The sequence below is a fragment of the Cupressus sempervirens genome, chromosome 3, assembly GCF_028749045.1.
Source record: "Cupressus sempervirens isolate cs-2001-9-10 chromosome 3, ASM2874904v1, whole genome shotgun sequence".
Lineage (NCBI taxonomy): Eukaryota > Viridiplantae > Streptophyta > Pinopsida > Cupressales > Cupressaceae > Cupressus > Cupressus sempervirens.
This window is the reverse complement of record NC_143120.1, coordinates 385,888,021-385,900,214: the sequence shown is the minus strand read 5'-3', so window position 1 is coordinate 385,900,214 and position 12,194 is coordinate 385,888,021. Positions and strand designations below refer to the sequence as shown.

Genomic DNA, 12,194 nt, shown 5'->3' with positions numbered 1-12,194 from the left:
GAACCAGCATCCAGCCATTTCAGCAGAGAATCGGTAACTAAGATGTTCAATAGATCAGAGAAGATAGACTAGTGCAGCACTTGGGAATTCTCTGTTATTCATCCTAACATGGGTCTTATTTTATTGTCTATGCATCAGCTAATATATGTGTTTTTATCAGGCTCACAGGAGGCGAAGGATATTCTGTCACTGCTGAAGGATTGCGCTGGTGATACTGAGGACTTCCAAAGTATTGTTAAACTTCAAGTAATGTATTTTTGCTCGTGTCTTTTTGTTAATGGTTTCGTCTTCCTTGATTGCTTATTTTTGTTTGTTTTATCTCAGATTTATTTATCTCCTTTAATGGAATATCCACTCTTCAAGCATTTTTGCTTTAATCAATTCGTACCTAATATGTATACCTATTATGCAGATTGCATACAGTATCCTGTTTGGACTTGTCATAGCATTAATGTCCGGTGCATTGAGTGGATCCGAAGATCCATCTGTGTTTATTTTTGATTCTGATTTTAGGAGAGAATTTCAAGGAATTGTAAGTTATGTAATTCATTTTCTTCATTTATTTGCCTAATATTATGCAAAACAAATGTTATTTTGTCTGCTAATTTTGAAAAGTCTTTTTCAGGTTATGAGTACCGTAAGCGATGCAAAAATTGAGGGGTTTATGAATGTCATAAGGTTGTCTTGGGCTGTTTTCATGATGTTGACTTTTGATAGTACTGTTGGACGTGTGGCTGCTTCAGTTGCCCATGCTGCTGATGCCGCAGATATAAGATCATGTCTTGAGTGTGCTTGTGCAAACAATGCATTTAAGTTTCTACTGACCAGAATACTTAGAACAGCAGCATTCCAGGTTTGCCCGGTGACTGAAACATGTTTTCCCCATTGGATATTTTGTTCTTTTAAGGAATATTGTTTGACAGATAGGATAAATGCTATAAGCTTGCGGCATGGGATGCTTCTATATATGCTGCTTTTTATTTCAAAGCACTTAAATTCAGTTGTTTTTATAACAGAGGAAGAAAATTGTCCTGAGGGACCATATCTTAGGCAAAACCAAATAACATCTCCAACAACTGAATATTGAATTTGGTATCCTGAATTTTGACCCCTCTGATAAAAAATCAGAATTTCTAAATATGATGCCCCCTTTCTGAAATAGGATTTAATAATAAATAAATAAATAATAAAATAAAAAACAATATAAATAGAAGGATAATTAAGTGAATGAAAGGGCCAGAGATACATAATGAAGAGTTGTCTCCCTCAACATATTTTTTAAAAGGGAGGAGAGTTCATTTGAAAGTAGATATGGAGGAAGGAAGAAAGAGGATAGTACAGGAATTAAAGAAGGATCAATGGAAGAAGAAAGGGATGAGAAGAAAGCAAAGAAGTGATTCTTTCAAAGGGCAGCAATGATGACGGGTTGTGATTTTTTGAAAAGGTTGTAGTTATGAAGGGTTGTGACTCTTCCAAAGAGGGAAAATTGTGAAGCGTTGTGACTATTTCAATGGATAGAAATGCTTATTATGGTAAAAAAATGAATCCGTTATTAAACAAAGATCATAAATGATCTATATATACAAGTATACACAAGAATGTTTCTATAACGAACAAAGAGAGAGAAATAGAAACATTTTGAAGAGAGAAAAAGAAGAGAAAGTTTCCATATTGGACTGACAGAGCATATGGTAACATAGAAGAGGAGTGGCCATTAATAATAGAAATAAATTTACAAAAGGGAGAAACAAAAATAGAGATATTTAACTCTAATATCCTCCCTTAATGATCAATCTAACTTCACAGCAAAAATCTACAAATGAACCCTCACAAAGCGTAAAAGGTAGACTCAGGTTGATCAGTGAGCTCTGCATGATTTGCAATATTGGCTTGTGGTTGATACCTTGCTTGCTTCTGTTGTTGAGAAGCAATGCAAGTCTTGCAATCTCTAATTGCATGAATAAAGTTGTGACAATAGTTGCACCTATTTTGCTTCTTCTTGAAGCTATCTCAAGACTAAGCTGATGACTGAGATTGGCCTTTATCCCTATGAAAGGATTGGGCTGTGAATGCTTGTTCAAAGAAGGATGAAGGAGCATTGCTACCAAATTGTTGTTTCCCCTTGTTGCAAAAGTTTGGTGCACAAATTTGAAAATTTGAGCTCACCATTAGTTGCATTAATATTGAGTGTCTCAATAAAGTGCTCATAGGATTGTGGTAGACATTTTAGAGTAATGACCACCATATCCTCTGACTCCATTGTATGACCAATGGCCTTAAGATGATCTCTGATGCCCTTAATCTTTATAAGATGTTTCTTTAAGGACATGTGCTCATCCATAGAATAGCTTACTTTTTAGAAAAAAAGCTCTACTTTTTGTTTGGTGTCTCGTGGAGATCCTTCAGTGCAGTCTAGGTATCGACAGCTATCTTGTTAGACGACACTTGAGGTAGTTGATCATTAGTAACTGAAACCTTAGTGAGCACAAAAGCTTCGTGGTTATGCTCATCAAACTTCTCTTAAGTAGCATCGACTGTGGTAGGATGAGTCTCGACCCAATAACATGCCTCAAGGCGACATTTCTCAAAGATCGTCATCATTCTTTGCTTCCAAGTTTTGTAGTTCTTTTCATTGAATCACTGATTGCCTTCCAAGAGAAGGTTGGTGAGAGATGCTATGACACATTTTTTGATGTAAAAATGTGGATATTTGAAAAGGCACAAACTTCGAGTAGATTGGTGAAACACCCAGAGAAAATAAAGATACCTAGAAGAGAGCTCAAAAAATCTAGAAAGATTGTGATGTCAAATTCTGAATCCGCTGGCTCAAGAGTTGAGGCAAAAATATGATGCACCTAAAAAATATTGAGACCAACCTTGTTGAGCTTATGAAAAACCCACAAGACATCTGCAAATAAAATAAATTCTTGACATAAAATGAAGGGTGAAAACCTTAGTGTATTTGTAGAGCCCTAAGCAGCCATGAATGACCCAAGGAGCTTTATGCAAAAAAACTAGTAAAAAATGAGCTGAAGAAGGCATGATAGATTTGACGACCGTCAAATTTGTAGAGGTTGCTGCCAGTGTGGAGGAAAAGACAAGCCAAAAAAATGTAGATAAGATAAGATAAATTTATCAATATCCAATAAGAGACCACCAAAAGGGTGTAAGGGACTGAAAGTGTACAACCAAGGAGACTACAATCAAGAAGAACACTAAATAGTGTCCAGGAAAGAGCTAACCAAGAGCAAAGAAAAAAGCAAAAGAGTAGAAAAGCATTTGTGTATAGGAAAAAAATGGCGCAATTTGTAGGAAAAAAATGATCACCAAATGCAGAAAAAATAATGGAAAAACCCTTGCGATTTTTCAAAAAGTCACGCAATTGAGCAGTTGAGTACGTGTGAGTTGCAGACTCAAGCAAAAGATTGCTTGAGAATGAGGTATGGGGGCTTGAAAAATCTAGAAAGACAGCCACATGTAGGATTATTTCTTGCAAAAAAAAATACAATACGGAAACCCTAGCCATGACCTCATAAAAAATAAATTGATCATTCCCAAGCAAAGAATTTCAAAAATCTTATTAGTCTAAAAATTTCATAAAGAAATTAAAGATTTTTAAAATCCTTTTTATAAAAATAACTAAAAATAAAAGAAACGTTATAGTTTATGGAGATGCTATCAATACCTAAAAAGTCCGACAACCCCATTTAAAATGCTCATAATAAATGGTGGAATTAAAAATAAAAAAGTATTTGAGGAAAGGACTTGAACTCAAAGACATATCTTCTGCCTAGAGACATAACTTTCATTTGGATAAGGTATTAAATAGAAATAAATCATTTACAAAAGAGGAAGCCATCGCATAAAAACATATTCGGAGAAGATATTAAAAAGACATATACTCAGGCCTTGCAAGGGGGATTTCAAATATTAAAGCATGATTTTGTAATATAAATTCAAATAATATATTTCAATAATAAATAAAATGCCTTTGTTTTATTTCTACTTAATGCAAACAAATTACAATTAGAATGTTGATTCGTCCTTTATGATCAATAAAGAGATTATTGAATTATTCTGACAAGGCTTTCTTTTGAATTGGGTACTTTTCACATTCTATATTCAACAAACAGGGAATAGTCTAAAACATACAAATTTTCAGTGTCTCTGGCTAATTGGGCTTCCCATCTAAGAAGTAGAATTCCTTTTGGCTATCATAGAATTGCATATGAAAAATTATCTGTTTCAAAGCTCAGGAGTAATTGATGATGTTTTTGATTAAATATTGTCTTGTAAAGGTGTACGTAATAGTCTTCATTGTGGTTGACTTTGTTGCCCAAATAAGCAAAGGCACTAGTCCGTTAAATCATTGAGGTTTAATTATGGATTTATAGTTGAACTCTGTAATACATCTATATTCTTCTTGGAAGCACCAAATCAGCTATTATAACATTATACAAAATATTCAATCAATTCAAGCACTCAACATTCAACTTTATTTCAATTGAGTTTGAGGACCTTGCCAACTGTAGAACTCGTAAAGTTTAATTTTGCTATATAAAGGCGTCGAACCAGGTGATTAGGTTTAGAGTGAAGGTTTACCCACCTAGGTGTAGTGAGCCCTGAAGTGCAGAAACTACAAATCAACCTGTTGATTCACAATTTGTTTAAGATATTTATCGTTCCTTGCTAAATGTTTTGGGTTATACCTCGACTTTCAACAATGAATGTTATTTGTGCAAATTTATTGGGGTATAGTTGTGCTCATGGGTGTTGCTTTTAACAATTTTTGGAAAAATCATCATTTTTCAGAATTGTAAAGTTTTTTTAAACTGATGTCAATGTCTCTTGATAAAGGGATGGATAGCTTTGTTACTCGTCATGATGTTGGAAGGATTATGGTAAACATGGTTATGTAGATGTTCTGCAATGCCTGAGAGGGTCTCAGTAGCAAGTTCATGTCATAAAGTGTTTTGATGAGAAGGAGGCAGTTTGGCCTTGTTGAATTCATGGCCAAATGACTTGAACATTCAATCTTTTGTAGTGTAGTTAATAATTTGACCATTGAAGGAGGATACTAGAATAAAATTATATTCTTTACCTCATAATGGTCATTCAAGTCACCCAATGTGTCTTGTCACTTAATGTATCTATAGTTAGATGGTTCAACATCTTTCTATTCTTGCTCTCACTTAATGATTGTTTCTCTTTAAGACATTGTCTTTGTATTTCCTTATTTAAGGAGCTTTGTCTGCTTTGTAATAACTCAGTCAATCAATCAATTAACATTTTAGGTTTTACCATTTTTTACCTTAAAACCAAATGTAAATACATATTGGATATGCTCTAATTATGTTACAACGCTTTTTGCTTAGTTACACCTCCTTGGGGGATGTCAAGACGGGGAGACAAAGGGGTCTCAATTTGGGGTCCCATTATATAAATATTAAACAATAATAGTCGTAGATATCAAAACTATGCTTATCTCATTATAAAGATGAGCATCTCTTCTTGCTGCTGTTGCAAACACTAGGAAGCCAAAAATTAATGCAAATGAAGCCACATATTGGTTTTTTCAAGCAATATATCACAAGACATGGGCCTTACATGCCCAAGGGTTAAAAAATGACTAAAATAATAATTTTTTTTTCTAAACACACTTTATATTTTTGTTTTGATAGGGGGTGTCTGATTGTCCGCTAGAGGGGTTGGGGGACGCATTTTCATCCACTTGTTCCCTCAGGGAATGCCAGAACGTCTTTGTGTGTCTACTAGAACATCATCAGAATGGTGGCGGTGTCAAAGACACCAAAATGACGTTCCCCTATCCCCGGTGTGTCTCCATCATGGAGATGTTGGGGATTTCGTGGGAGACGTGTCTCCATAATGGAGACTCTATTGTTGTGTATTAGCCTATTAGGAGTTTTATGATGTTTATGTCAATATGATGAATGCCTTGTCATTGTTATCAATGTTATTAGATTAAATTTTTAAGTTTTTCCTATATTAATTTTTTTTTTAGTGTTTTCAATAGTCTTCTATTGTTTTTTCAAAAAAATGGTCCTACTATTTGGAATATGATGTCAAATCTAGTGATATTCGACTAGTGACAATATAGTCATCATGGGGGCTATTTTTAGCCATGTCAACATTTATTCGACTTCTTGTTGCATGAGTTGTGCTTTTATTTTTTGAAATTGTGTTTTCAATTAGTACTATATTACTTAGATCTTACATGCTAGGAGAAGTCATGTTTTTTTGTACACTTTCGAGTGTTGTAATTGTGCAAATTCCCAAGAGATATAATATGAAAGATCTTTGCTTGTAGTATTTTTCCTAGTATAGTTTTACCATTTGTTTCCATGGAACGTACTTATCTTTTACTATTTGGCTCCTACATCGCCTATGTGGCTTTGTTGATTCTCATGAGGGGCATTAGAGGCATTCCATTATAAAAAGCTAATTTTTGTAAAGAATAATTTCCTTAATGTAGCCTTTCTTCTATCGAATAGAAATAAGCTAGCTACTCATTCACGTGAAAGGGACAACATTATTTAACTGATTAGCTGAAGTTTCAACTGAAAGACTAAACTAGCTTGATATGCTAGAAAGAGTGATCAGAATAAGTTGAAATCAATCTAACCGCAATTTTGAACTACCATTCAATATGAAAACAAAAAAGTAACTGCATAAAATATATAACTGAAATAAAGATGTATCTAAAAGGAAATAACACAATAGTACCAAGGATCAGATCACACCATGTCAAGAGAAATAGGAACTGATCTGTCTTGTGCAAGTCTAGGCATCTGGAGGAGAGGAAAAGCATTGTTAGAGGCTTAACCTGCCAATGATGGACCTAGTGTAATCCTTTGTTATGCTCTACTTAGAATGGCCCAACCCTGCACGGGATAAGGAATGTGTACACCATCTCCTCCTACCACCTGAGCATCCTGGTTTTAGAGTTGTCAACTACATAGCTGGCTAGACTGCAGGTTCCTCCCAGCAGACTATCCATCAGATTATGAGTTATCTTGACCTCTGGTCACCATAGCAGAATCATTGGCCACTAAACCTACCCTAGCCAGGGATATTTAAAGGACACTGTACGATCATCCATTTTCTTGACTTTACAGACCAACTAATGCTCGATTTCCACTATGAGCTGACTAGCTTTACTAATTTTCAGTTATTAGTTCTTCATATTCTGATTTAACTTTCTAAATTGCAGGTTTATCAAGCTGTCCATAATCACATGGACTGCACCTTTCATCTCAGCCATCCTTGGCTACCCTTGATGATCTTTGGTGTATCTTTCCTATCAACTTGGTTTATAAATATTCTTTTATGTGGGATAAAACTCATGCTGTATTGTTATTCAGAGAGAGAAGAAAAATAAAATAAAAGATTATTTACCATCTTTCATAATCTCAGGGATGTATGCATTAACACCACTACATTTGGAGTATAGACGGTGTGTTCCACTATCTTATTTGAGATAAACATACATGTTATGAAAACAAAGCATTGTTAATCAGAGGCCTTTATCGTCCTAAAGTGCTCTTGGCAAGATTGATCCAGTTTGTATCACATAACAAGAAAATAACCATGGTCCAATTGGACTATCAGATAAAACTATGTCCATAACCTTCTGTCTGCTATCAAAGGAATAATATAAATCAATTCAATAAGAGAAGTGATCTGATACAAGAGCTTTGGAATGTAAATCACTTGATTAAGTTGCCGATCAATTGACTCAAAGGAGAACTTGTAGTTGGTAATACAGTCCTTCGTTTTGCTAGCTGATAATATATATTTCAAGGAGTCATACAATTGCTTATTGGTAGTAACAATTCATAAGCTGCAAGAGCAAGAGCATGATCATCTGCCACAAAGATATATAGAAAACTGTTCAGCCAACATAGGCAAGAAATGGCAAAAGGTGGAGTTACATTTGTAAGAAGAAACAAGGGGGTGTGACATGTGTTGACAATCTTGGCAAAATATGAAATATGTAGAAGGCCAAAATATGTAAAAGGAATCATAAGAGACCGATGGACTTTGAGTTAAAATAAATTGATATGGGAAATTGAGTTTCACCATACTATTATAAATAATACTCATTATTTATGTGTACTTGCACGTGCTAATTATACACATATATACATATATGTTTTACACATATATACATATATGTTTTATTAAAATATATGTATACTTATATACATATATAATGTACTACATACAAACATATGCAAGTACTACGGGTATTATATTTAATATATCATATCCGACATCAGATGGTGCATAACATCCAGATCTAATTTAAAGGTGACAATTTTATTTCATTCATTGTTTAGTGGCAAGTTGGTGCTTGTGCCCTATGCCCTCTCTGCCAATGCTTTCCCCCCTTCATCGCGCACTTGCAAGGAAAAGTAGCATGGTGAAATTACATCTCCAAGAACATTCTAATGCAATTAATATAATCATAACAAATTACCATGTTAACCAACCATTTTTAGTTTACATGAAATCATAACGAACAACCAATTTAACTCATCATTTCCAATTTACATGAAATCTTAGTGAATAACCAATTTAACTAACCATTTCCAAATCACATGAAATCTCAACGGCCATACAGAGCATTTTATATTTTAATCAAAAATATGGGATTTAACATCCTAACTTGCTTATTTCTCGTTTGAGTCCTTTGTTGCTTTTGTTTGTTTGGTTCGGGCCCATGGTTGGTTCATTGGGGCTTCAACCCTTCTTGGATCTCTTGGGATAGAGATGGATCATCTTCCTCCCTTTCAATGTACTCTTGATGCTTCTCACCACATCTTGCCGTCTAGGCAAGAGTTGAAATGTGTATGAGAACAAACATGTACAGGGAGTTCATCCACACTACTTGGGTTAACCCCCATGAGGTCCTTCACCATTAGATGGTGTTTTGTGTTGAGCACTTTCTAGAGCTGTGTGCCAGACTCATTATTTGAGTTTCTTACTTATCTCACCACTAGTCACATTCCCTCCAAATCCCCATTGGTTCTGTCAAAGTGGGCTCTCATTGGTCCCGTATTGAAATGAATCATCAACTGAACAAAGAGAACAAGACTTGCTGACTATGCAGTATTGGGGAGGTTGAGAGTAGCATTTTATTTTTCCAGTACCTTATATACAATAAAATCAGAGGGAGGTTCTACTGCTTGTTCAGAGGGGTTTAGATCCTCTTGACTTTTTTGAGGCTCATGCATTAGAGATGCCTCACCCTCTATTTATTGGAAGTCATTTGACTTTGAGACCATTTGGTTGTGCATTAGCACCTTGTTGGTACGTAGTGTTGTTAGCTTATCATCTCCTTTTTCTTCGACCTTCAGCCAACACATATAGCAAATGTAAGCTTGATCCCCCTCCTAATTATTCCTGGTCTCTTGAGACATAGGAGAAGCTATTTTCAACATAATCTTTCCTCTTCTTTCTTTTCTAGGAAGTTTCAAAGACGCTCTGTGCACACTACCAACTGCTTAGCTTATCCCTTTGTTTGAGGTTCTTTGCTTTTCCTGATTTTGTAGTAGGTTTTGCATGGTCTTGTTGTACTCTAGTTGTTGTGGTTGTCTTCCCTCCAGCGCTGTTTGGTGTCACTACTATGGTCTGGCTTTTAGAATTTTGTTAAACAGTCCCTTGGATTGTTTGTGGTTTTTTGTTGGACATTAATAAATTTATCTTATGTTATCTTATCTTCATATCTCTGCACTATGTTTTCATATCACCAACATCCACTGTTCATGAACTTGGCAGAATATAATATTAAGGGTTTTGTATGATTTTCGTACCACTAGATTCAATTTTAAATGTCGCATTGACCCTATAATTACTCAGATGTGCCCATAGATGATTCCACATTATGTTTATAATTGATGAATTGAACTCTGGCCTATTCCACAGTCTGATTGCATCCAAACTTGACTGCAGATATAATCATTTTTGGGAGTACAGGTTTTCCTTACTGCTTGAATCATTTGGAAAACTCGTACAATACAACTTCTTGTTTAAAAAGTAGGCATTTTAAAAAATTGCTGAAATATAAATGCATTTTGTTGGGCAAAATTCAATGAGGAGATTCATCTAATGAGTCAATAAATGAGTAAACAAAAAGAAACAATTTGAGTGTAAATTTTTTGTTTTGCAAATTTGGTACAAAACGACATCCTCATGTGGAATGTTGAGAGATGGTAGCCTGATAGTTTGAGGCAAAATTAAATAGAAAATTGTCTTTGTAAAATTGTTAGACAATAGAACCTCAAAAATAATTTATATATCCTTTTCCCAGCCCTAGTAAAAATTAGAGGAGAGGCAGAGGTTCTAGTACTAGAAGTCCACTTTGGTCGTGTCTCTTGCCTTGGCAAGACTAGTTGTGGCTCGATCTCCATCTTGGAAAAAATGCTTTTTCATTAGATGCTAAATCAATTTAGAGTAGTTAGGAAATGTCATTATTGAGTCTTTACAAGCTTAGACGCAATAAAAAGGAGATAAAACAATGTTCCGCCGGCCTTTGGGGACAAGTGGACGATGAGTCATTGAGAGCACATGGAACTCAATAAAGTGGGTATGAAAAACATCAAGTTATTGATGCAATTTTCCCATCAATTTTTTCTTTTTCACATTTGAAAGCAGGGTTCTAGGGTTGGTAACGCTTAGTGGGGTCAAGGGGCAATGCAAGATGTGGTCTTGGGGGGCAACACAAGAGGATTTTCCTCTTTTGTGGCCTTTGGATTCTTCATTTTTGAAGCACTTTTCTCCCAAAATGGACTTGTTTGAACTTCCTTGGAAATTCTCAATCTTGGCAAATCACCATTCAATACCTTGGAAGGTTTAATTTTTTTTGGCTTGGACAGCAATATACAATTGAGAAAATGAAAAATGAGCTTTTGTTTTGATGTCAAACTCAGAACCTAATATGCTTCCATGTGTAAGAAATAAACAGCTTATCACCGATAAATGTGATTAGTTTGCAAAATATTGCCGATTTCTTTTAACTTATCGGAAATAAGTTCTGACGAGTAATGTGGTAAAACTTATTGCAATAAGATTAAAAATTGTTGATGATTGCATCCATCTTTCCATCAAGGGAAATTCTCTATCTAATTGAAGAAAGATTTTATCTTACACTATTCCACTTGTTCTATCTCGAAACAGCAAATTAAAATTCTAACACTACTGTAAGATTTTGTCACAATGTCCCTTAATTTTCTCAAGGGCATAGTCTGATGTCGCAAGTACAACGATCTTCCTTATGCAGCTTAGTTATTTCTGAAGGAATTTCAAAGGTTTTTCTCAATTCTTTCTATTACGCCATTGCAGTTTAGAGGGTGCTGTAGTGCTGCATGTGTTTAAAATTTCTTAATATTTATATTTGATCATGCATGTCAAAGCTTCTAGAAAATTTGGGAAGCTTCTTTACTTTGGTCAACTAGTCATCATCAAGAACCTAAGTAGCTGGTTTGGATTTGAGGAACCAATTTGTTAGTATGACAAATTTTAGGGGTTTGGGTTTGTAAGTACTAAAATGTAAAAACAGACACATACATGCGGTCTACAAGCATGAATTAAGATTAGAATATTATGTAGTATCGTATAAACAATTAAAAAAGCATAAACTTGTAATCATAACATCGTGATCATACCATTAGAGGGTAAAAACATAGGTCTGTGTCACCTTTTAGGACCTCTAAACCTGTTTTGGTCAAATCTCATTTCTCTATCAAAACTTAACTTTTTTCAAAAACTAAAATACCCTTTTATAGATCTCAGAGTCAATGACATCATTATACAAATTTACAAATGTTCTGATTAGTTATAATATGTTATAATTTCAAAATAATATAATTAGGTGTTTTAACATTTGAGAAGATGCTCCACCAAAAAAGGAAAAAAATCATAAATCATAACAAAAAAATTTAAAATTTATATCCATACCTAGAGGAGAGAGTCCTTTTCAAGAATATGTAATTTAAAAAAAAAAAATGTGTTGATTTAATAGGGAATTTTTGACGGGAGGAAACAACCATTGGTTTGTGGTAAAGTCGACCTCGAGTACTTATAAAAAAAAAAAAAAAAATCCAAAACCAATATTTGTTTTTTTGTTCCCTAGATATACATGTCATCTATAACATATTTTCAAATTAGAGCAA

The 12,194-nt window shown here is 34.5% G+C and overlaps 1 protein-coding gene across 7 annotated transcripts in view; it reads left to right on the top strand.

Annotated features, from left to right (window-relative positions):
- The window catches only part of EMB3142 (nuclear pore complex protein (DUF3414)), a 314,519-nt gene that overhangs the window by 45,962 nt on the left and 256,363 nt on the right, over positions 1-12,194 (top strand). For all 7 annotated transcript variants that reach the window (XM_089819936.1, XM_089819932.1, XM_089819934.1 and 4 more), the window contains exons 7-9: positions 161-246; positions 413-532; positions 626-853. In XM_089819936.1, coding sequence (XP_089676062.1) covers positions 161-246; positions 413-532; positions 626-853 — 434 coding nt within the window. The remainder of the gene's footprint in view (positions 1-160; positions 247-412; positions 533-625; positions 854-12,194) is intronic.